Source organism: Mangifera indica, chromosome 1, assembly GCF_011075055.1.
Source record: "Mangifera indica cultivar Alphonso chromosome 1, CATAS_Mindica_2.1, whole genome shotgun sequence".
Lineage (NCBI taxonomy): Eukaryota > Viridiplantae > Streptophyta > Magnoliopsida > Sapindales > Anacardiaceae > Mangifera > Mangifera indica.
Window position 1 is genome coordinate 20,982,139 of NC_058137.1, and position 27,496 is coordinate 21,009,634.

The 27,496-nt window shown below is 29.6% G+C and overlaps 2 protein-coding genes across 2 annotated transcripts; both read left to right on the top strand.

Moving 5' to 3' along the window:
* The first annotated feature begins 1,109 nt into the window (after positions 1 to 1,109).
* Positions 1,110 to 3,388, top strand: LOC123193879 (NAC domain-containing protein 90-like). Its single transcript, XM_044606958.1, has 3 exons — positions 1,110 to 1,432; positions 2,067 to 2,338; positions 2,860 to 3,388. The coding sequence occupies exons 1-3, from the start codon at positions 1,264 to 1,266 to the stop codon at positions 3,208 to 3,210; spliced, it is 792 nt and encodes a 263-aa protein (XP_044462893.1). The 5' UTR covers positions 1,110 to 1,263; the 3' UTR covers positions 3,211 to 3,388.
* A 21,061-nt stretch (positions 3,389 to 24,449) lies between these two features.
* On the top strand, positions 24,450 to 27,206 carry LOC123217354 (NAC domain-containing protein 90-like). The gene is made up of 3 exons (XM_044638345.1): positions 24,450 to 24,740; positions 25,653 to 25,924; positions 26,508 to 27,206. Exons 1-3 carry the CDS (start codon positions 24,572 to 24,574, stop codon positions 26,862 to 26,864), a joined length of 798 nt encoding a protein of 265 aa, XP_044494280.1. The 5' UTR covers positions 24,450 to 24,571; the 3' UTR covers positions 26,865 to 27,206.
* Positions 27,207 to 27,496: the final 290 nt, after the last annotated feature.

The window sequence follows — 27,496 nt, forward strand, 5'->3', positions numbered from 1 at the left end:
TATTAAAAAATTACTATTTACTTTTTTTTTTACTATGTTTTTATATATTTTTACACTAAATTCACACAATTTGGATGTATTTTTCGTTAGTACTAATTTTTACAATAATACAAATCATTTAAAAGGTGTACTTGGTGGTACACTTAAAATAAAAAAAGGTTAAATTAGTAATTGGACATTTGCTAACACAAGTAAAAAGATGATCAATTATAAACTTTTTAGCAATTCAAATGTTTACACCTAGATCGAATACTCTCAAAAAAAAAAAAAAACAGCAAAAATGAAAACCATGAAATAATTTTTTAAAAAACAATAAATTAAGAAACCGTCAAAAATTTAAACGGTAAAGGTTTAAAAAACAATTAAATTAGAGGAATAAAAATTAAAAAAAAATCTACAAAATCAGGGGTACTAGCCCAATATAGTCTACTGGCCATTGTCTCTCTCTCTCTTTTTTTTTTATATTTAATTTTATTTTAAGGATTTTCCTTTTTTTTTAATCTTTCGATTCTACTTTTTTATTTTTATTTTTTTAAGGCTAATTCAAAATCTACGTTTACACAAACACACAAACAAATATAATCTGAGGCATCCAAATGTTTTCATTTTTTTTTTCTGTTGAAAGATTTAATGCTTCTATCCTTCTATAGTCCGTTCCTAAACGTTTTGCACCTTAGCGATATATATATATATATCTTATTTAACTAGTAGCATGAATAAATCCGCTAATTTAACTTTTTTTTCAATCAAATAATAAAATAATATCATCTTAAATTTTAAGAAAATCATCCATTAAAACAATAAATGAATTTATCTGGTGCTCATTGTAATATAGATTCTAAATTACAAAAATATTGTTTGATGAGTCCTCAACAATGTTTTCTATGATCCAATATCTATTTTAAAATATATCATTAATAATTTAGTGATACATTTAATAATCATTATATTGCATGTGTACAATTTAGCAAGCCTAGTTGAAACTTTATTTTAAAAAATATTTATTTCCTTCAGTATAATCTTTTATTGACTTCAGTCTTGACTTGTTTTATGTGTGCGGGCACAAAAGGGTGGAAATTTCCAAGTAATCTCATGTGTCTCTCTTTCTCATTTCGTTGCATTTGCTTCTGCCTTCTTGCCTAACTTTTCATCAAATCTCTTCCTGATTTTCTCTATTTATAATCACCCTCCATGAACATCCTCCATTAATGAGATAAAAAAATTTAGCAGAGACTTTTCATCTTCGTCTTCATCTTCTTCATCATGGTAGAGGATATGCCACCTGGGTTTCGTTTTTACCCTACTGAAGTTGAGTTGATTTCCTTCTATCTTCATCACAAGCTTCATGGTAACTCAGAGGAATTGAATCGGATTATGGACCGCGTTATACCTGTCGTATATATTTACGACTTCAATCCTTGGGACCTTCCACGTAAAACTCTTTCTTTTCTTATATATCTTATCTCTTCTTTTTATAGCTTAATAACTCGATTTTTAAAGAGATTTAAAGGTTTCAACTTTAACTACATATTTAACGATGCAAGTGGATCCATTCATTCCATCTCAAATTCACTGATAAGTTTTAAGTTTAATTCTCCTCCATTTTTCACATTGCTCCGTTGCTATAGTTTGAATTTCTCTCTTTGAATTTCTTTAAAATCCTTCCGAATGATCTTAGGAGGATCATGTTAATTCCGTATAACAGAAAATTCTCATTTCTGCGACATCAATCATATAATCTTTTTGTAATTTTTTGCGGTAAGTATCAACCTCTCTCTGCAGTCACTGTTTGAAATTTTGCATTTCAGAAAAAAAATATGTGCCCTTTAATTCCGAATTAATTTGTAATAAAGGGAAATTCAGAGGATTAAAATATGAAAGGATAGTGGGAAGATTAATGCATCTTTTGATCAGAAGCTCAAGTATTTACCTATTTTTTGATCGAAAATGTTTACTTACACTTAATTCCAAAATTGTAATGAAGGAGATACCGGAAAAAATAAAATTAAGAAGAAAGAATTTATCATGGAGGGTAGATTGAAGCTTTTTATTCTATTTTGATTCAGAATTTTCAGAAAACCTGTGCCACAAAGATCCTGAACAATGGTTCTTCTTCATTCCGAGACAAGACAGTGAAGTACGGGGAGGGAGACCAAACAGACTGACCACTGAAGGATATTGGAAGGCTACTGGGTCACCCGGCTTTGTTTACTCTTCAAATGGCGTAGTTGGGGAAAAAAGAACAATGGTTTTCTATAGAGGAAGAGCTCCAAATGGAAGAAAAACTGAATGGAAAATGAATGAATACAAAGCCATGGAAGGAGAAACATCGACATCGGTATGAATTACAAGCAGTATATAAATTTATAAGCTTTTGCCTCTTCCCTTTTTTGAATTAACTTGTTATTCCCATGAGATCTAATTTTTTTGTTGTTTTAAGCGTATTTATGTTTCTTTGATCTGACATTATCGGCTAATTTTAATCGGTCATTAATGTTATAGATCTCATGAATCTCGTAAGAAGCTCATCTCTTTTTTGATTTGTTATGAAACCCTAGTTAATTTAGAAGTTAGATATTTTGGACTTCCAAAGAGAAAGGAAAATTTTTCCACCATAATTAATAAAAAGAAGTTTGAGCCGATCTTAAATCAAGATTTATGATTTTGTTTCCATATACACTGAATATTTTTTGTTTCATCTTTTGAATCTAACTTGGTACACGCCTCATCTTTCAGACTTTTAACAACACAAAATGCTTTTGTAGAAATAAACACTATTATAAAAAATAATAAAGTATTTTTTCTTTATCTGGATTTTTTTATTACTTTATTGTCCTCAACGTCTTTGAAAAAGTGCAGGTAGGACAAGGTTTCAGTTTGTGCCGGATCTACAAGAAATCGAAATGCTTGCGGGCCTTTGATCGGCGTCCACCTCTACCACTTCCACCGCTTCAACTGGGAGCAGTAATTGGCGAGCCAAGGGCTCAGCAAGTTGAAGATCACCGTGGTGATGAGGCGACAAACTGTCATCGTCGTCAGACTAGTTCTCAAATATTAAAGCCAGAGAGAACAGGCTCACTAGAGAGTTCATCCTCAGGAAACCATGGCCAAACCTCTCAAAATAATCTAAGTAACAACACGGCAGTGGGTTTTGATTATGATCAACTGGGGTGGGATATGGCTCAATTGGATTGGTTCTGCGGTCTGTGACAGAAGAAATTAATCTAAGTACGTCAAAGAACAAAATCTAGTAAGAACAAACTTACCATGTGCTTGCGTCGCTGGGAAAAGCCAAAACTGGTTTGTCTAGATTTCAGCTGGTACTTTTATTTAATGTAAATCAATAAATAAAAAAAGCATACCTATTATAAGGTGTATTATGTGTGTAATAATATGTGCATAAAAAATGATAAATACTTAATTATATAGTATTACTCGCAGATTGATTAATTATTCGAGCACCATAATTAGTATTTCTATGTCTATGTTTTATACGAGAGGGTAAAAGAAAACGAGTCAAAATAAGAATATAATTAATTTTAGGGATTTTTAGGCTGCATGTCATTTTTACATGGACTATAAATGTATTTATTATTAAGAATTAGGTAAAGATCTTTGTAAGCCTATAATTATAGGCAGTTAAAGAATCAAATCAACATGCTCGCGGGAGAATTTTGTGACTGTGTCGCTTAAGGAGTTCTGGTAAAAAAATCTATGAGAATACTATTATTTTGGACTTTTAGTAAGCTTCATGTTATTATGAGTAACCTACTTGCTAATTGATTTAACTACCCATTGTTGAAAGAGTTATTCATCGATGATGCAACTGCTTGTTGTTGACAAAACTACTTATTATTTATTGACACAGCTATTAACGTTACAAATAAACAAGACAATATTCGTTGTTAACAGATAAACAAGACGGTTACCCAATATTCATTGTTAACAAAAGTATATCGTATCACTAATAGAAGAATTAGTTTTATGTATCTCTCTAGTTCAAAATTAAAGAGTGGGGTTTTTGCCCTTCTATATTGATCTACTTCCTTTCCAAAGATAAATTAATCTAATGGTTTAGATTCATCAAGTATGTATTTATTCTAAGATCAAAATCGTTTTTGATAAGTAGAGCTAGCCAGTAAAAAATTAACTACATATAAGTAAATGTAACCATAAATTTTTGTATAAATAAAAATTTAGTATTATTCATAAAATTGAAAGTACAGACATCAAGAATGTCAAGGATAAATACATGAATTTAAATACATGCATTTAAATATTGATATTTGTGCCTAATGAAAGTGCACGCCAAAGATTTACTTTCATTCATAAAAACTGAAAGTACATATTTCTTTAGTGATGTTGTAAGTATTTGAATATATAGATTTAAAATATTGATATTTCTACCTGAATTACAATGAGTGGGACTTTCAAGTATAGGAGATTCAAGAGGTTGATTAAAGACGCTCCAAAAGTTCTTGCCCCACTCGAGATGAGCCAGTCAATGGCTCCAAGACAGGCCTTACAAATTCCCCTTATTAACACATCAAAGATCAAGCACATCATAGATGAGGTTCTCAAAGCGAATTAGCGAGTATCAAAGAGCATTGGCCAATTGATTGATGTACCTCTAGCATTTTTGCATTTGTAGGATAGAGTCGAGGGAGATAGATATAGCACAATGGCAAGTGGCAGAGGAAAATTGCATCTAGTGTGTGGGTTATTAGGTAAACATCAGCCCCTAGAGTTTACGGATACCACAAATCTGATCGTAGCTAAGGAGTGGTTAGAGATAATTGGGGGCACTGTGTCCAATTTCCTATGACTAACTAAGAAATATGCTAGTTTCCTATTGAGAAAAGATGTTAGGGTTTGGTCGAGATTGACCTATAAGACTCATTAGGTGGATACTTTGACTTACATCGAATTTAAGATATTATTCGAGATAGAGTATAGATTGGTCAATGTCATGTATATCAGAGCCTAAGAGTTTGTTAATTTTTGGAAGGAATCAAACACAATTAATGAGTACTCCACCTGATTCAACACATTGATCACACATGTTCCTACAATGACTAGTACAATATAGGGCCACATGGAGAGATTTATTTATGGACTCAGATCATACATACCTAAATACGTGATAATGGGTAATCATCTTGCCATTCTCCCCAAGCTTTCTATATTACCAATCCTTCATTCTCTCATTCACACTCTTGGTCTTGGTGTTCTTTCTTTGATGGTACATCCCAATCCCCTATCCAATGATTTTAGTAATTGGTACTTCACCACTTGTTGCCCTTTTTCGATAAGACCATAAATACTATTGGTCCTCATTTTGAGTCAATTTGGGAATATAAACAAGGTTGTTAAAGAGACCCATGGTAATAATCTTTTTTAGCTTTCTTATGAACATATAATGAAGTTTTAAGTCGGGTTCTGAGATTTGAGGTTATGATTTAAAGGATGACCAAAGAGAAAGTGTCAATGATTCTATCTAATAGTACCATACTGAGATCTGAGTAGAATAGGTCAAGCAATAAAGACAATTGGGGTAAGAGAAGCTTCTGGTCTAAAGGTTATAAAAAGAATTAGAAAGGAAAGAAGTTGAGGAGAGATGCTATCAACACCTTGCTTGCTAGATATGTAAGCGCATACACCTGAAAGTGTGCATAACAAGTTAGAATAAATGTTTCATATGTAAGTAGGTAAGTCATTTTGCTAGAGAATGCCAAGTTGTAGTAACCACAACCTTAATTGAGTAGACATTATGGGGAGGATAAGCCAAAGTTTACAATGTAATATAGAATAAGTTAAGGCCAACCCATTTGTAATGATGGGTCAGTTATTATGCAACTTCTTTATTTGTTTTAATTGATTCGAGTGCTACATGTAAATTTATAGAATGAGGGATTTTTGAGAGATTAAGACTAGTTCCCATATTAGTTAGTCAAATTACTATGAAGTTGTCTAACGGGTATAGAGTGATGAGTAATTGGAAGATGTTAAGTGAGACAATGACCATGAGAGGTCATGAACTGATAGTTGATTTACTAGTTTTTGATATTCCAAATATTGATGTGATTATTAACATAGATTTTCTTGGTAAATATGGCATAGAGATAGACTACAAAAAGATAAATGTTCAATTTAGTTTAGACGGAAGTGATGAATTCACTTTTGAAGAGGGTCAACTATTGAGAATAATGATCAATAGTGTGAAAGCTAGAAAAATGTTGCATAAAGTATGTATGAGCTATTTGACACATATAGTGAACATTATAGATAAGTTAATCCCAGATTTGAGTAGTACTCTAGTTGTGTACGAGTTTTTGAATGTCTGCCTAGATAGTTTGTCAGGGTTAGAATCAGAGAAAGAAATAGAGTTCAATAACGTTGTACAAGAGTTGAAAAAGTAGTTATAAAAGTTATTAGATAATGGTTTTATCAAATAGAACCATTCTTTATAGAGCGCACTGATCTTTTTTATGAAAAAGAAGAATGGATCGATGAATACATACATTAATTACAAAAAGCTTAATAGGGTGACAGTCAAGAATAAATACTCGTTATCAAGGATGGATGACTTGTTTAACCAACTTAAAAGAGCTTCCATGTTTTGGAAGATAGACTTCAAATCAAGTTATCATCAAGTCTGGATTGCCAAGAAGGATATATCAAAGACTGTATTTAGAATTAGGTAAATGCATTAAGTTTGTAATTATACACTTTGGTTTAACTAATAAAATGGTAGTCTTCATGGAGTTGATAAATAAGGTGTTCCAAGATTTTCTTAATAATTTTATAGTGGCTTTTATTACTGATATTTTAGTATACTCCAAGAATTAGGAGGAGTATAAGCAACACTTAATGATTGTGCTACAAAGATTAAGCGACAGACAATTGTATTTTGAAATGCAAGTTTTAGTTTGATAAAGTGGCATTCCTTGGGTACGTAGTATCATAAATGACATCTTAGTAGACTTGAGTAAAATAAATGTTGTCTTGGAGTGGCAGAAGCCAAAGATAGCTAAGAAGGTTTAAAGTTTTGTTAGGTGGTAGGTTACTACAAATGGTTTGTTAAGAACATTGTTACATATGCTAAGCTATTAACAACTTTAATGACAAATGACGCTCCTTTAATTCAAGAGTTAAAGAGGAGTTTGACATCAACTTCAATTTTGATACTATCAACCAAGGGTAAGGATTATGATATTCTCATATATCCATCTCACCAAGGTCTAGGAGCTACTTTAATATAGAAGGAGAAAGTGATAGCATATGTCTCTCGTTAGTTAAAAAAGTATGAGACATAGTATCTGACACATGACTTAGAGTTAGTAGTTGTAATATTTGCATTTAAGATCTGGAGGTGTATCTATATAGAGTCAAGAGTAACATCTACATTGATCATAAGAGTGTGTCATACTTCTTAACCTAGAAGAAGTTAAACATGAGGTTGAAAAGATGGTTAAAGTTAGTTAAGGATTACAATTATTAAATTAGATACCATTTGAGTAAGGCCAACGTAGTGGCAAATGCCTTGATTCAGACTATCTTATTATCACAAGTTACAATTCATTAAGAGTTATAACAAGAGATTTTCCAAGAGCAAAATGGTTATAGGTATATTAGCCTAATTAGAGATCAAATACGCTTTAATGGAAAAAATCTGAGATAGCTAAGATCTAATAATTGGTGTGGGATGATATACTAAAGAGTTACTGAGGGCACAAAGGCAAACTACTAGGTTTGAGATGGTATACTAACATTCTAAGGCTGAGAATGTATTCCCCAAGATAAGGACTTAAGGAGTAGAATTCTAGTAGAGGCTCAAAACACTTTCACTACCCATCTCTAGATTGTAAAGATGTATTAGGTTATTAGGAGGATGTTTTGGTGGTCGAGTATGAAAAAGAATGTCATGGACTATATACCTCAATGCTTAATGTGTTAGTAAGTTAAGGTTGAACATCAAGAACCATCAAAGATGTTACAATCTTTAAGTATTATTGAGTAGGAATGAGAACACAGTTTGATAGACTTCATTATGGGAATGTTAAGAGTATGGGATAGATAAAAAGCATTGTCTCGATTGACAAGTCAACATATTAGATTCTAACTAAAAATATCATAAATACAGATCAATTAAGTTAAATTCACATTAAGGAGATTGTAAGGTTTCATAGGGTGTCCAAGACGATTGTATTAGTTTTTTGATAGAGTTTACAAAAGTCCTTAAATACAAGTTTAGTATTTAACATCACTTATCATCCATAGACAAATGAGCAGACTGAGAGGACTTACCAAGTGATTGAGGATATGTTGAAAGTTTGTTGGTTAAATTACGAAGCAAGTTTGATTGATTTGATTCCATTAATGGAGTTTTTTTTTTTTATAATAATAACTATTAGACGACTATTAAAAATGTCTCAAATTTTATGGGAGAAAGTGTTGATCATCTTTACATTAAGATGAATTTGGTGAGAGAGCAAGTATGATGCAAACATTAGGGTCAGGGATGAGCTAGAAGATTATTGATGATATAAGACTAATTTGGGAGAAGATGAGATAGGCTAAGGACTTACATAAAAAGTTGTGCATATAATAAGAGACAGAATCTTGAGTTCAATTAAGTACCGAGGTATTTGTCAAGATTGCTCCCTACTAAAATGTGATAAGGTTTGGTAAGAAAAGAAAGCTAGCTCTAGGATATATTTGGCTATATGAGATTTTAGAAAAGGTAGAAAATATGGCCTACTAGTTTACATTGCCAACAAGCATGGATCACATTCATAGTATGTTTCATTTATTGTTGTTGCATAAATATATCAGTGACCTAACCCATGTGTTAAATATCAAGGATATCAAGTTAGAGGATAGTTTAGTGTATAAAGAATGCCCAATATAGATCTTGGTTAGGCAAGTAAAGGTACTTAAGAACAAATAGATTCTTTTAGTTAATGTTTGCATGTAGTTTGAGTTGTTTCTATACTTTTGTTGGATATGGAATTTTGTTGCATTATTTGAAATGAATGTGTCTCTTTAAGTTTTAAGTAGACATGTCTCTTCAAATTGTATTCCTCTTCAAAGTATGTGTATGAAGAAGAGTGTTACACCTCTATGCCATTTACTTACTCCAATTATCTATGATTTGTTTTAGTCTGATCTCTTTCAATAACATGGGCTTGATCTCTAATCTTGTCAATGTCTCGATTACCAGCTCAAGCTTCTCCTTATCAAACTCTTACTGAATCTCCTTCTGAGTTGAAATATGTGACATCAATACTTTTTAACTTAATATATTGGCCACCACATTAACCTTGTCTGCGTGGTATTTAATTTCATGGTCATAATCCTTTACTAGCTTCAATTACCTCATATGTAGATCCCTCTAAGTGAAAAAATATCGTATGCTCTTGTGATTGGTATAAATGTTACATTTTACCTCATATAAGTAGTATCTTTATATCTTCAAAGCAAACACTATTGTAGCTAACTAAAAGTCATAAGTAGGGTACCACATCTTGAAATCTTTTAGCTATCTTGAGGCATAAGTTATCACCTTGCCTTTTTGCATCAATACTGCCCTTATACCATTACAAGATACATCCAAATACATATTAAACTTAACCTTATAATAGGGTCAAAACTAGAGCAATTGCCAACCTCCTCTTAAACTCCCAAGAACTTTTTTTACAGGATTCAATCCACTAAAACATGGTATCTTTCCTTGTGATAGTTGTTGGAGGCCTTGCCAGTTTCATAAACCCTCAGTGAACCTTCTATAGTACTTTATTAGATTAAGAAAACTCTGAATCTCTTTGACATTCTTCGACCTTTACTAATCTAACATTGCCTCTGTCTTTCTTGGATATACAAATATACCATCAATCGATACTATATGACTAAGGAAAGTTAGTATATCTAACCATATTTCATACTTAGATAACTTTACATATAATGATCTTTCCCTTAACCTTCGAAATACAAACCTAGATACTTTTTCTTGCTTCTCTCAACTTTTGGATACTAATACGTCATCAATGAAACTCACTATGAACTTGTCTAGGTAGTGTTGAAAAACCTTATTCGTAAGATCCATAAAAACTATATAAGAGTTGGTCAATTCAAAGGCATCATTACAAATTTGAAATGTTGATTTCTCGTTTAGAATGTTGTGTTCGATATATCCCTCTCAGTTGTTTTAAATTGATGGTAGTCTAACCTTAGATCAATCATTAAGAAAATTGAGGTCTGATAACGTTGTTAATTGTCGTTATTTTGATTTCTAATTCCCTTATGTTGTGTGAAAATTTAATTCAATCTAATAAAATTATTTATGTTTTACACTTAAGAAGTTTTGAACATTTTCGAAGCTGAATTTGGGCCAAAAAGATTAAAAATGGAGCAAGTTTACCAGTTAATAAAATTTGTGATGCGGACTAGGTGTGGGCACGTGAAATGACGAGAGCAGAATTCAAAATTTAAATCTGGATGTCCAGATCAGCTAAGATATTCCATAAAAGTCAAGATTTACTTCCTAGAAAAAGAATGATTGTTAGCTGGAAAAAATGATTAATTTAGATAGATAAGGAAGAATATTTTTTACGAAAGATATATATCAAAATATATATTTTTTTCTTTCGTTTTGGGGAAAATATATATCACAAATACTTGGCTGGATTAAGGGATTTTTATTGCCTTTTTATCTCCAGATCTAAGGGGGAAAAATACATATATATACTTTTATTTTGCTAGAGGGATTATCATTGTAATTAGCATAAACATTTTTCTAGAATTTTGGTTGGCTTACGATGGTTTATAATGGCTAAACTATCTTCTCTTGGTTGAAGGGATCTGAAACCATGGAACTACAAGAATTATGAGATTAAGTTTTGTTCTTTAATGCATCTTTTAATTATTTAAGTATTGATTATTTTCTAGGATTATTTATTATGATTGTATTAGTTAATTGCTAAGGCTCGCGATTAGTTTATTGATTAGTACGATCTAATGCTAGCTTAGATGTTGAATCCATAATTATTTAATTTATCTAATCAAAGTAACAGCTAGGATTTATTGTTTGTTGCGTCAAAAATTGTAATTCTTAGGGAAAATATTCAACTAGATTAAATGCAACATTATACACTTATGTTGCCTTGTTTCGTTGGTCTTTCTAATTCTTAATGATATTGCTTAATTAAATTTGAGATCGTATCTGAGTTATTAGTCAATAAGGGTTAACTGGAATACATGTTTTTGATTAAGTAATCGTAAGGAAAGACAGATAATTAATACCACAACGAATATTTGAATAATTAATTTGATATTTTTTGTTATCGATAATCAATCGTAGTTCCAATAGTAAATATGACCACAGACCAAGATTTGTTTAATTAATTATTTGTTTTAGATTAATTTGTTGAATTTTGATTTACTATTTTTAATTATAATTCGCAATCAATTCAAAACCTCATTTATTTCCTTGTTTTGATTTATTTGTAACAATGTACTAATTAGAACTCTTTGAAAGAATGATCTCTACTTTCCTTTACTAAATTTTTGTTTAGAAATTTAGGATTTTAATTTAGGTGTCTACGACAGCATTAACCTAGGCCCATCTCAACTTATTAAAAAAATCATATATTCTAGTTTATGAGTTCTGTTTTTTATAATGACTTTGTTCAACTCTTAATAATCTATACAAATCTTAAGATACTTATCATTCTTCTTGACAAATTGGATCGAGGCCTCCCAATAAGAGAGTAACTTGGCCTTATAAACCCATTGTCTAACAATTCTTGAAGTTGTTTTTTCAACTCTTGTAATCAGTTAGAGCCATTTTAAAATGTGTCTTAGAAATTAATGTTATGCCCAATGCCAATTATATGTTAAACTCGACCTTTCTATCAAGTGTTGGTCTAGGTAACTCATCTAGAAGTAGATCTTAAAACTTCCAAAAATCTTGTGTATTATTTACTTTGAGATCTAAATCATAACCCTTAGTCACCATGTGAACCAAATAACTTATGCAACCCTTACTCAACATTTTGTGAGCCTTAATACAAGTAATCACCATGCTTCAAATCCACTTTCTGCCAAACATAAATTCATCATTATCCTCCAGATTTAACCAAATTTTCTTCTCTAGTACACGATCTTATCTTCATACCTCACCAGAAGATTTGTCTCTAAGATCATGTTAAAGTCAGGAATATCAAACATGATTAGATCCACTAATATCTATCCATCCTTCACTATAACTATCTACTTCATTATCATTTAATAGCTAATCATTGAATTCCCATTAGAAACTTTATTCTCATCTTCTAAGTTACTATTAATGGTGTTAGTGTTAATCTCTCTACTATTCTTCCAACTAAAAAATAATAAGTAGTATCATAATCTATTAGTACGTATAATAAAGTATTAAGGTAAAGTAACTAACCAGTGACTACGAAAGGACTAACATATGCTTGTCACTGGGCATTGGCCTACACCATGGTAGTGGTAACCCTAATAGTGTAAGAGGGACTCCTGGATAGTTTCTAGCAATATGTCTCAACTGCATACATCTTAAACACATACCCTATTAGCTTAAACACTTACTTGGATGTTGTCTCCTAACTTTGGCATGTAGTGGCATTTGACTTCATATGTTTCTTATTTTCTTTCCATTTTTTTTTCTTTCCTTTAGATTTGAGTGGCTTTTGCCTTTATCATATTTCTTGAGTTGTGACTATCTCTTTTTGCTACTTTTACTATCTAATGAAGGGGTTGGCCCTGATTTTAAATCATACTCTAACAAAAACCTCTTATCTTAATGTTTGGTTCAACGCCTCACTATAGGTTTAAGGTGGTTAGGCTCTTATCATCACATCACGAGTTATTGTTGAATTGAGCCCATGGATAAAATTTTTCATGGTTTTTAACTTTGTACTAATCATCTGTAAGGGCTATCTAGCCAAAAAATTGAATTTGATGGTATACTTGATTGTGCAAGTCATTTGAGATAGGTCGATTAACTTTTAGGCCTATAAGTAGGTCATATATGCAGTCTTGTATTTTACCTTGAACAATTTTTTGAAGTCAATCCAAGTCATATTTACTCTCAAACTATCTCTAAGGTTATATTTTTACCATACTCTTACATCGACCTTGACACAATAAGTGGCATATTTTACCTTTTCTTTATTTGTCATCTCAAATAGGGACATGACACTTTTAATAACCTCAAGTTACTCCTCATATACTAATTAGTCCTTTGTGCTTACAAACTTGGGGGGGCGGGAAGGGGGGGCTGACGCATCTTTGGCAGTCTATAGATCATATGAAGCTTAGTCCTCATCGTAATCGAGTATCAAATCTCCCTTGATATTCTTTCTAATAAATCAATGATGCCTAAACTGACTCACTAGCATTAATTGGAGTTTCACCATACTATTTCAATACCTCTTTGATTATATTTCTCTCATTAGAGGCATTAAATCTTGAATGAAAGGCTATGGGAATTGTTCATGAATCTTGAGCATCCTGTGGGTTTCCAACTTGGGTGTTTCTATTTAACCTATTCAATTATCAAATCATGATCCTAAAAAACCATAACAGTAAATTCTATAACATAACTTGTAGGTAATAATTTAAACTTACAGTGGTTGACCTATGGATGCAATCAGTGTAGCAGAAGGTGTATACTTAACTAACCTTACTACAGACATCTTAGAACATCCTCTAACTACCAAAATCACACTTTGATGCTAACTTGTAACACCCTTCCATAAATATTGCCATTAGGAGAGAAGCACCACAACTCTTGACCATATTAGCATGATACATTTAATTATAATGCAGAATTTCAAACAACACTTTATAATACCCAAATTACTAAAATTCCTTTATTGATTCATCTCATACATTATAAGCGTACAAAAGGTGTCATATAAAAGTAAAGCTTCTCAAACAATCATAGTGTGTAAAATAACTTTAAAATATTTAAAAAAATAGTCTTACTACAATTCAAACTAAACAAAGCACAAAAAGATCGTAACACCCTTATGTCAGCTCTATGCTTACTAACCTCGCACTAGACCCGCTTTCATTACCTATTACTTGCAAATTATTGAAATTAAGATGTGTAAGAGAACTTCACTTACTACTTGAAGACTTAATCATCTTTTAATTTAAGCTCATTTCGTTTTAACTTAGTCATTGCGAGTACACCTTTAGTCTCTGATCTTTGATGACATTAAAATAACTTTCTTAACTTACTTATTGTGGGAGAAACCTTGGCTCCATTTAGTCATCTCAAGAAACATTATAGTCCTATAACTATGATGAATTAACTTGATCCTTTAGGATACTTTTGGGATCCTAAACTATGATAACTTTTGTATATGACATGCATGTAAATAATGAGTGAAAGCATTTTCAAAACATTTAATTTAATTTCTAAAAAATGTTTTCCTATGTGTCAATCGGTTTGGGTCAAGATAAAAATTCGATACCTTGATTATGTGAGTTCTATACTATATAAGGAGAATCTCATAAGTGGCCTCTCGTAACAACCCTCATGAAAACATATCAAAAAACATATTAGAAAATCATGTTTTCATAGGTGTTTTGTGAAAAACTATAATTGGAAGATAGTTGCACACATATATGGGGATTGATTAGGTCTTCATGTGTCCTACAAGAAACACTTTGGTCTCACACATTCTCTACAGATCACTAGTTACCTATGTGTCCTACGAGATCAGTTTCGATCATATATTCATCCAAACTATGAGAAAACATGTGAATAAGATTGGTCTCCTACAAATAAATCTAGTTGGGATATGTTTTTATGTAAAAACGTGCATGCATTTAAGCCTCTAACTTAACTCGGGCTCATAACAAGCTTTCACACTTAACTTGGCTATCTCTCAATGCCTTAATACATTAATGCACTCTCTAAGAGTGGTTCGATACTATTACATACCCTATATGTCTTTATAATCCTTTGAAACATTACTATGAATGATTTAGTGTAAACCTTGAACTATATTCATCATTCGTTTGGATGGATGATCGTACATCATTAAATAATAGTCGTGCATCCATGCTTCTATGCATGGGTTCCTTTCTCATGGGTATCTTTTTTCATGATTTAGTGCATGGTCATGCATATCCTATGCATGGGTGTATATTCTTGTCTCGAGCATGACTTCCTCATACACAAGTATCTCCAACCGTGACTCTACATATGGCCATGCATGTTTGTATCATAAACAACTTCTGTCTTCTTTTCATAATCCTCTTATATCTCAAGGGTATAATTGTCTTTTCGTTTTTGTGAACAGTCGTACACCTCATTTACCTCAACCTATCTTATGTGTTATGGATGGTCGTACATATCCTCTGTACAATCATCAGTTAGTCATCAGAAATCCTAAACTATTAGATATATGGGCATGCATGGCTTCATGTATGATCGTACAAGATGTTTAGATCATACAAAATAATACATGTCACAGTCATACCTCTCTTTTAGACAATTGTGCATGTGCATCTGGAACCCTACATTTCATGCTATTTTCTATCAGATTTATATGTCCAACAATTCTTAAGTGTTCATGAATCATGATTTCTAACACATCTTACATAACATGATCACCGAAAATATCAACAAGTCTAACTATTTAACATTACAACATCAAAATTTCTAAACACATCATACATTATAATTAATCGGTATCTCGCCTTACATCAACCTAAAAGCACATTGAAATTACTATTATTTGTATCATCTTCATCACAACTACAGTCAAACATAACAGATCATAAAATCTGATATTATGCTCATATCACAACTCATTATATATTTATCGTTCAATAATATATATCAATCATTATAAAAATACATTCAATAACATAAACACATATTGCTCAATCTAATCACGATATTAGAACTACAATAAAACATAAAATCATTTCAATAGAAAACTACTTGAATGCCTTTGCTAGTCGATTTGTTGCTAAAATTAGAATTTGATGTCATCGGAGATCAACTACTTGGCTAGAATTTCCTCTGTTGCACCTTGAATATTCTCTCACTTAATATCCAATAAGAACATTTGAAGAATATTATGGGACAATGGGCAAAATTCATGATAATGTGTTCTACATAAAATTCTATATGTAACCAAATGCATGGTTATATGTCATTCTCTAAACTAAAATTAACTATAAACAACCAAAATTAATGAAACAACAAGGTATAAGTAATCACTTCTACCACTTCTAGCTTACTCCTACCCAAGATTTCTACCTATTTTGTAAAAACTTAATCTCAAAATCATATAAATAAGGTTAACAATAATATTTATAACTCAAATAAAAAAAGATGGGATGGGAGTTAAAAAGTGAAGGGTAGCACTCCTACCCACCATTTTTTCAATGATTTAGCGTATTTCAAGCAAAACCAAACATGGTGCTCTACTCCTCACTAAAATAAACAATAATAACGAACAATTGGCAAAACAATAACATTAAATTTAAGGTTATTTATACTAGGAGTAAATAATGTTTATCTGATTATTGAATCTAAAATTTTATTTGTTTAATGTATTTAATTTAATTTTAAAAAATAATTCAATTTAAATAGGATCCCTGGTTTAAAAGAAAAAAATAATTGTGTTGAAGAAGTCATTTCTGCGAAGCCTGTAGGCACACGCGGTCTTCTTTTTCGAGCACCGCGTGAGAAGCCTCGCTGGATTTCATACAAAATGTTGCCTGAAAATGAGTCAAGTTCTATTGACTTCCGTCTGACTTCCTTCTTTCACACCTTTTATTCTAATTTAAATTATTGATAATAATTATATGATATTTTTATTTATAACTTGTATTAAAATAAGTTTTTTATTTTTCAATATTATTAATTCGTATCCATAAAACTTAAGTTACGCCAATCCAATAATGTTATAATATATTTTCATATAAAATAAAGAAATTTAAAATTATTTAAATCTATTCAATTGTTATGAGCTGTCATTTTAGACATATAGATTCAACATCACCGGCGAAGAACTCGGCTACCTTTAATAAAGATAATTTATTCCCTGGTTAAATGATGTAATGATGCTTAGAATTAATTAAGGTTTAATTATGATTTAGTTTAGTAGGCGTGTGGGGATGGGATTGACCAGGATGGGAAACAAGGCCTTTTATATACCTTGACTTTGATTAGAAGCGAAAAATTTGAGGATATTTAAATAGGTCAAATGACTATTTCACACCCAATGTTGGATGAAATCACAATTTTAACTTTTAAGAAAATCCTTTTTTTTCACTTGTACATTAAATTTATTAAAAAAATCAGTTAATTTTTTTTAATAAAATTATTGAAAAGACAAAAAAAATCATTAGTCTAAAAATATTTTGCCTCTAAAATTTTATTAAATATATTTTACCTCTAATTTATGTTAATTTCAATTAAAAATTATAAAAATATTTAAATTTTGTTAGTTACCAAAATCATATCAAATCAATGTGATTCTTCATCAGAGAAAAACAAATTATAAGAATGAAATGAAAGTGAAAAGAAAAAAAGTATTTAAAGATAAAATGAATTTGTTTGTACTATTACAAGTGTAAAAAATATTAATTTTATTATAATATTTGAATAAACAATAGAAAAATAATTTTTTAAAATTTAATGGACAATAATATATCTTTTTATTTAACATTGGGTTGATAATTCTGCTTATATAGTATGAATAGATAGAGAAATGGACATTTATGTGCAATATCCCATAACCATATAAAAAAGATAAGAAGCTCAAGGAAAAGAATTATTTTTTCATCTTGTTAATAAACATAAGGATAAAAAAATGGCTATAATGATCACCGAAATATAATAAAGGGTTGCTCTATTTAATTTGTCTACTGAGACTTATCTTCTAATCTAAGCTTATATCTTAGTTTTTAACATATTATGATGGGTAGTTACAAAATATGAATATATTAAATAGAGAGTTATATGTATAAATAAATAAAAATATATAAGTATTATGAAATCCTTAAGTTACAACTTCAGGTTAAAATAGAATTTTGAGATAAATAACTAATTAGTATTTTGTAATTAATTAACTTTTTAGGTTATCTAAATTGTTGACTTATCACACGCCAAACAAACATTCCTTTCTCTGTAATGATCATTCAATCTCTTATTTCTTAAATTTTTTTTAACTTAAGCATAATTTAATATATTCGATATTAATATTAAATTATACTTAATGAAAAATATTACATAATAACCTTATTAGGCACCTATAGGTATTACACATTCTTTTTGAAATTTTTATTATTTCCAACAAAATTAAATTTGATTTGAACTATTCCTAAAAAAAATTATTGTCATATCCTCAAGCATGGTCAACTTCTCAAAATCAGTTTTCAATCCTCCTTAGTCTAGTCTTTTTACGTATTCAATCCCTTCATTTTTAATATAAAATATATCCCAAGCATCCTTAACAATCTCACAGTTAGCTACTTTCATTTGGTTAATAGAAACAAAATTAAAAATGGCATTAATAGTTTTAGAATTCTAGTTAGAGTTCAAGATCAGTAAGAGTCTATAGTTCAATAGGTTTGGGTTTTAGTAACAACATCTTTAACAAACACAGGAGACACTCAACCATTCAAAACAGATATATCCATACTCTTTCATCAATAGACTTAACAAATGCTCTCATCCATGTCTTTCAATATGGATAGCAAAAGCAAGTTTAATCCAATATGAGAAATCTGGTAGTTGACCCACCTTTTTGGAACAAATCCATTAAAAGGAAGAAACAAGTTAAACAAGAGCAAGAAAAATGAAATTGTAGCAAACAAATAAAAGCCAAAAACTAAGACCAAACCCGAGAGGATCTATTAAATATGAGCAAATTTAGAATTTACTCCAATACCAGTTGAAAGTTTCACTAAAGGTGAATGATAATGGTTCAGTTTATTAAATTCATATTTAATCTACATTGTGTTGGAAATTAACTAATCTTCACACATAATCAACAATTATAATGAAAGTAAATAAAAGCAAAAAGTAGAATGGACAAAACAATGTTTATATGGTTCAATTAAATTCAACTAAATAATAAACTAACTATAAATTACAAGCCAAAATTAGCACATCAATAAATATTCTATGCCCACTCAACTAATGGTACTAAAAATTAGTGCAAAAAGGGGAGAATATTTAGATCAATTAGTTTAAAAAAAAAGTTAGTTTAGATATCCAACAAGAATAAAATAGATGATGACACTTGTAGATAATGATAACGTAACACTTGAACAACAAATAACTAATTCAAATACATAAAAAAAAAAAAATTGGCAACTATATTTAAAAGAAACTTGGTATCGATATTCAAATATAATACAACCGTATGCATTTAACACAATTGTCCATCATTTTCCAAAAATACTCACAAAATTATTTTGATTTGTTTGTTGTGATGTATTGATTAAAAGCCTACCAATTTAACATAAGATAGTTTAATAACATGATAAATTTGTGAGCAAATTAAACTAGGTATTTCACCAATAGGTTAATCTAATTAATATTCATTACATAGTCATGAAATGCATTGGCCATGTTTTTGCACTCTCCAACGAGGTCAAATTCAACTGTATAATAATTACACCATAAACATGAAGTCTTCCTTGACATTTTTTTTTCAACATGCTGTTTGAAAACTTAAAAATACAGTCTATTACAGAGAATTTCCATTAAGAATTAATAAGATGAAGAAAATATAACATGAATGATGGAGATTTTACTAATAATTAATAATATTATTACAAGCAAAACTCAAGTCAACATTCATCGCCCAAAACCCCAATTACTGTAGAAAATTTTGGCAAGTGGGAGACAGTATATTTAATTTGATGTTGATGTTAGCATTTTTTTTCGTTTCTTTTCGTTTTGTCTTTTATAAAGGAATATTGCATGAGACTTCCATTTTCTATTTCATATTATCAACAAATTTATGAGAGGAATTCTGTTTTCAGAAGTCATTTTCTGTAGTGCAGCGCCCAACACCTAAAAGCACGATTGAATTATTAGAGAGAAGGTTCTTCGATTTTCAGAAATATACATGAGAAAATTAATATTCTCTATCACGGCATAGCTCGGTTTATTTAGACAGGGCTTATTAAATGTTTTTCCGGGAAATTTAAACACCTTCTTGGCTTTATCAGAAGCTGTTAGGAAATTCAAAAAAGTTAAAAGCAGTCAAAATATAATTTGGTTTAACTATTTACGTACTTACTAGATATAAATTTTAATTAAGTTTCGTTGAATTGAACTATCAACCTAGCGAACAAGTGACAAGCATGTGTACAGTTATTATCAAAAACACTTTTTTTAATGTATATATATATATATATATATATATATATATATATATATATATATATATATTTAAATAAATTAATTTGAAATTATGTAATTAGGTTATATAATTATAAATTTTATTTTTTATTTAAATTTATTAAATTATCTGATAACATGTCAGTTTATTGGTATTTTTTAATATTCAGTTGTTTGTAGTATCATTGATTTTCTAAGATTGGATATCTAAGAAAAAGTGAAAAAACCACAATTTTAACTTCTAGACAATGTTTATTGAAAAAAACGCTTTGGCTGGAAAATTGTTCCCGGCCATGCTATAGCGTTTTTATTTATTAAGTTTTAATTCGATTTTACAAATGGAGCGCCGTTCATAGGCCAATCTCTCGGTAATTCTTGTCTGGTGCATTAGACATGAGGACAGAAAATTACATTTGATTTGAGTCAAGTTTTGAAATATGGTCTCAGCCAGAAGAAGAAGAAGAAGAAATTGCATGAAAGATGCAGTTCAATAATGTATTTCAATGTAAAATGTGTCATTTGATCACAACCGTTGAATTGACTTCAAGACTCGTTCAATTAATTCAAACGAGTCCTCAAATAATGCAAAAGCGTATTCTAATTTGCTAAAAGTAATTTTTTCTAGTCGGTTATTTAGCTGTTAAAATTTTTGACTTTGGAGAAACCCAACCTGCCTTTTAGGGTAAATAGTTAAAATTAAAAAATAAACTCATTCCTCAGTACATATAGTCATTATAGCAAAAATATTATTTAATATTAAGAAAATGATTAATTAATAATAAGGTTTTTCTGGTTTTTCCTTGATTTGAAATTGTAACATATTCTAATTTCTTAAGGGGGTGTTTGGTTGAAAGAGTTAAAGATTATATTGATAATTTATCTTTTATTACTTATTTATTATTTTATTTGATTGATAAATAATATTTTATTACTAATGGTGATGTGACAGATAATATCATTTCTATTTTAAATATCAAAAGATTATCAAGTAATTTTGATTTCATTATAACTATATTCTTATTTATTATTTTTGAGATAAAAATAATTTTATTTTCAAATTTTAATTAATATAATAAATATAAAAATATTTTAGAATAATTATACCTAAGAGAATTTAAGTAAAATAATATATTAGTATTCTTTAATTATCTTTAAACAAATATAATAATTATTTATATCTAACCAATTTTATCAAAAATAATAATAATTTATATTCACTAATCCTTAAAATAATTTTCTAATTTTAGTAATAAAATGTTTCTCAAACCAAACGTTCCTAAAACTATATTCCAAAATGTATTTCAATAAAATATAATATTTTATTTGATCCTCTCTCTCTCTCTCTCTCTCTCTCTCTCTCTCTCTCTCTCTCTCTCTATATATATATATATATATATAATACAAATTAATATTATGTCTATTTGTAATAAGTATAATTTTGAATATTAATAATAATTTGTTATCATAAGGTATTCAAAAATTTTTTAATTATATTTTAATATACTATTGTTATTACTTACATTAATAATAAATGTATATAGTTTTAGAGTTATTATTGCTAAAAACATGCCTATGATATTTTTGAAAAATCTCTTCAACCCCTAATTTTGAAAAATCTACGGGATACGGAATGTGGTCTCGCATTCACTGGCGAAGATTCCTTAATTAGGCTTAGGTTGGTGATACCCCACTAGGTTTTTCAAATTATTTTAAAATTTACATATAAAATGATAGTAATTCAACCGCTGGAAAGTTGTTCTTTCCCTTTGGCTCCCCATATTTCTAAAACTTCAAATTTCAATCTCTTAATTAAATATAATTTCCTAAATGATTTTCTTTGGTCCATCGCTTCATTAAGCATTACATTTTAAGCCCCAACATAATTTCATGGGTCCTCATCAGATATCCATTTTTTACAAACTCAAGAGTCCTTAATTGAGTTTGAAGGAACGTTCTTGGCAAGAATCGAGAAGCTTTTTTTGTATTAAAAAAATAAAACAAAGAAGATTTTTCCTGCCAATTAATGGAGATTGTATATGTAATCAATGTGTTTTCACTTCTGTTTTAAAACACATGGGTTGAAATTAGTAGCCACCCAATCAAATAGACAGCAGCGTTTTAAGAAAATTATACCGGCCAAAACGACCTTTTGATTTTTTTCATTATTTAATATTTGATTTCTTTAATCATATCATATGAAATTCTCATGATATATATTATTAAATTTTAATTTCATAATATAACATTTTATAAGTCAAAAGACTTATTCTTACCAAGAGTCGGTGTATTCTCAAACTTTTATTTATCAAGTTTAAAAAACTCAAACACTTACTTATAACTTATTAAAGTTAACAAAAACGGTTAGTTATAAAGATAAAATTATCATTTAATTAGTAATATTAAAAAAATCTTCTTTAAATCTTAAAAACTAACAATTTTCTTTTAGATTTTAATTTTAAAAAGTTACATTTTCCTTCTAGAGTTTCAATTTTTCATTTATAATTTTCTAACAAACGACTATTTCTTTGGCGCTCTGCTAATGATGTCTCTCCTTCCAGTAATCTTCTTCCTTCAAAGCCCTACTCATTCTTCATCCAAACAAAGATGAAGACGTAATCATCCTCATCTTCGTCTGAACAACGATGAGTTGTCTAAATGAAGATGATTCTTCTAGACGACAACAAATCATCTAAATGAAGAAGATTTGTTTGGACAAATCATTTATCTAAACGACAAATGAGGAGAGAATTGGATAAAAAGGATCATTAGAAAGAGAAACAACACCAGAGAAGAGAGATATCATCAGGAGAGCATTGAAAAAGCAATTGTTTATCAGAAAATTATAATTGAAAAATTTAAACCTTAAGAAAAAAATATAGCTTTTCAAAACTAAAATCTAAAAGAAAATTATTAATTTTTAGGATTTAGAAAAAAAGTGAGATAAAATTTTATTTTTTTTTAATATCACTAATTAAATAATAATTTTATTTCTAAAACTAATAGATTTTGTTAATTTTAATAACCTATAAATATGTATTTAACTTTTTAAAATTAAATAAATAAAAGTTTAAAAATAAACTAAGCCTGGGTTAGGAACAAGTGTTTTGGCATATTTTATAATTGCATATATAATATAAACCTTACGAGATAAATTAAAACTAATAGACTTTGTTTGACTAATTACATATATTAACGGATATAAAAAATTTAGTGAAACTTACAACATAAAAATTTTAATATATCTTTTAATAGTTTAAAAAATAACAGTTATACTAAAAAAAAACCAAAATAAAACACAACATTTTAATATTTGTTAGAGTTTTGATATTTTTAGGAATGTAAGTGACAAATTTTTAAACTAGTATAATATTTAGGTAACTTGATATTTATATTAAGTGTTAATGGTAGTTTGGTAATTACAATAAAAGGCCAAAACAACCATTTCTAATAAAACCAAATAGAATTCATTAGTGGAACTTGATAATAGTGAGAATTTGGTTTTTTGAAACCTAAAAGGTATGAATTGTACTTTCATCAAACCTTGGGTCAGAAATAGTCATTTAGCCATTTTTTCTATGATTAAATATTGATTCAAAAACAATAAATTATGTATACATAATTCGAATATACAGTATATATATAATATATTATCATATAATTGAATGATTTTAAATTATTTAATTATGTGATTATACATAATTTGTCCGTTTATTTTATATACTTAAAGTATATATATTTATCATTGTTGTTTAAAAATCATTATATTGAATATGTTCTAGCTACAAAACCGATAGCCTAGTAGAAACTGTATTTTAAGTGTGAAATAATATTAAATTATTCTTTTCATCGCACTAAATTTTACTTCTTTTCCCCTTTCCTTAAGCTAGCTGCTTTTACACTTGTCATTGATATGATCTTGACTCTTGACTCTTGACTTACTTTGTGTGTGCTGATTGGAGGGCAGAATTCTGCTCAAAAGCCAGGAAATTTCCAAGTAATCTCATGAATCTCCCTTGCTCATTTCCTTCTACCTCTTTTTGCCTTCTTGCCTAACTTTTCATCATTTCTCTCCCTGATTTCCCTCTATTTATAAGCACCCTCCATTAATGAGATGAAAAATATATATATTAGCAGACTTTAAACTTCATCTTCTTCATCATGGTAGAGGATATGCCACCTGGGTTTCGTTTTTACCCAACTGAAGTTGAATTGATTTCCTTCTATCTTCATCACAAGCTTCATGCTAACCCAGAGGACTTCAACCGGATTATGGACCAGGTTATACCTGTTGTAAATATTTACGACTTCAATCCTTGGGAACTTCCACGTAAGACTCTTCTTCTTCTCTTATAAATCTTAATAACTTTTTTTTTATCGCTTAATAACTTGATTTTCAAAGAAATTAAATGATTTCAACTTCAATTATTTTACGATGCTAGTAGATCGATTCATTCCATCTCAAATTCACTGATAATTCTAAGTTTAATTTATCTCCTCCTTTTTTCAAATTTTTCTGTTGCTATAATTTGAATTTCATAAAAATCCTTTTGAATGATCTTAGGAGGATCATGTTAATTACATATAACAGAAAATTCTCATTTCTGTGTATTCTTGTAATCTTTTTGTAATTAGTCACAGTATTATAGAAATATATTAAATCTATAAATATAGAGATTGAAACTTATATTACACAAAACTAATTAATTTATATTAAAGTTTAATCTATCATACTTATATACCATTCACTTATATTGTTTTTATTTTATATAAAATTCTTTAGTTTTTGCATCCTCGCTCAAGTACAACTACTATAGGTTGTTAAGTCTGTCGTTTGATTTAGATACGTTGTCACTTGGGTTAGGCCTACTCATTTGGTTTTGAGTTTTGATACCATGTAGAAGTATATACAATCACACGCCGTATCCATTAGGCCAATTGCATTTAAGAAAAAAATTATGTGCTCTTTAAATCCAAATTAATTTGTAATGAAGAAAACTTTAGAAGATATAGATATGAAAGGATAGAATTTATCATAGTGGGTAGATTAATGCATTTTATGAAGAAAAGCTCACGTATTTATTTATTTTTTGATGAATTTTTACTTACACTTTATTCCAAAATTGTAAATGTGTGGAATAATATCATGGATCTGTTGAATAATATCAAAAAAAATGAAAAATAAGATGATAGAATTCATCATGGGGCTAGATTGAAGGTTTATATTCCATTTCTGATTCAGAATTTTCACAATACCTGTGCCACAAAGATCCTGAACAATGGTTCTTCTTCGTTCCGAGACAAGAGAGTGAAGTACGAGGAGGGAGACCAAACAGACTGACAACTGAAGGATATTGGAAAGCCACTGGGTCACCTGGTTTCGTTTACACTTCAAATCGTGTGGTTGGAGAAAAAAGAACAATGGTTTTCTATAGGGGAAGAGCTCCAAATGGAAGAAAAACTCAGTGGAAAATGAATGAATACAAAGCCATTGAACGAGAAGCATCAACATCGGTATGAATTACATATAGGATATGAACTTATAATTATAAGCTTTTGCGTCTTCTCCTTTATTAATTAATTTGTTATTCCCATGAGATCTAAATCTTTTGTTGTTTTAAGCGTATTAATGTTTCTTTGATACAACATTATTGGTTATTAATATTTGAGACCTCATTAATCTAATCAGAAGCTCATCTCCTTTTTAATTTGTTCTGAAAACCCCAGTAAAATTAAAGTCACATATTCTGGACTTCCAAAGAGGAAGGAAAAATTTCTCTATAATTGATACAAAGAACTAAGATGTTTGAGCCAATCTGCAAATCAAGATTTAACTCATACTAAAAAATAATTCTTCATCTTTATTTAATGGTTTTATAATTACCTAAAATTTATGTTATCTCTTTTTCCCTATACACTGCATATTTTTTCTTTCTTCCTTTGAATCTAACTTGAACAAGCCTCATCTTTCCCACTTTAACAGCACAAAATGTTTCCGTAGAAATAAACACTAAAATAATACATAATAAAGTAGTTTTCTTTTTTATCTGTGTTTTTATGTTATTTTATTATCCTCACCGTCTTTGAAAAAGTGCAGGCAAGGCAAGATTTCAGTTTGTGCAGGGTGTACAAGAAATCGAAATTCTTGCGGGCCTTTGACCGGCGTCCACCTCTAACACTTCCACCGCTTCGACTGAGAGCAGTAATCGGCGAGTCAAGGGGTCAGCAAGTTGAAGATCATCGTGGTGATGAGGCGACAAACTCTCATCATCATCAGACTAGTTCTCCAATATGTATGGTAGAGAGAACAAACTCACTAGATAGTTCATCCTCAGTAGATCACCATGGCCAGACCTCTCAAAATGATAAAAGTAACAGCATGGCAGTGGGTTCTGATTCTGTTCAACTGTCGTGGGATTTGGATCAATGGGATTTGCTCTGCAGCATGCCATAGAAGAAATTAATCTAATTAATGGAGTTGCTTTGGTGGAGATAGTACTTTGGTCTTACACATACTCTACAGATCACTAGTTGCACATGTGTCCAATGAGATCAGTCTCCAACATCTCTACACCCTAATCATGTGCAAACATGAGAATAAATTGATCTCATATAAATGAAACTACTTAGGATATGTGTTTTCATATAAAAACATGCATACACTCAAGCTAGGCTCGTAATTAGGTTTCATCCTTAGCGAGGTAATCTCTGATGCCATTTTATATTAGTGCACCTTATATGTCCCTATAATCGTTTGAGACATTGCTATGAATGATTTAGTATAAACCTTGAACTATACAATCCTATTACATCAACCTCAAATCACATTGATATAATCTTGTTCACAACTGTAGTCAAACATTACAAATCACAAAATTTGATATCATGCTCATAATTTTTTGGCAATCACAACTCATTAAATATCGACCGTCCATACAATAACCTCTAGCATAATATATATCAACCATCAAAAAATTACATTCAGTAAATAACAACTAGAACTATAATATAAATACATATTACTCAATCTAGTCACGATACTAGAACTAGAATCAGATATAAAATCATTTTAACAAATAACTACTT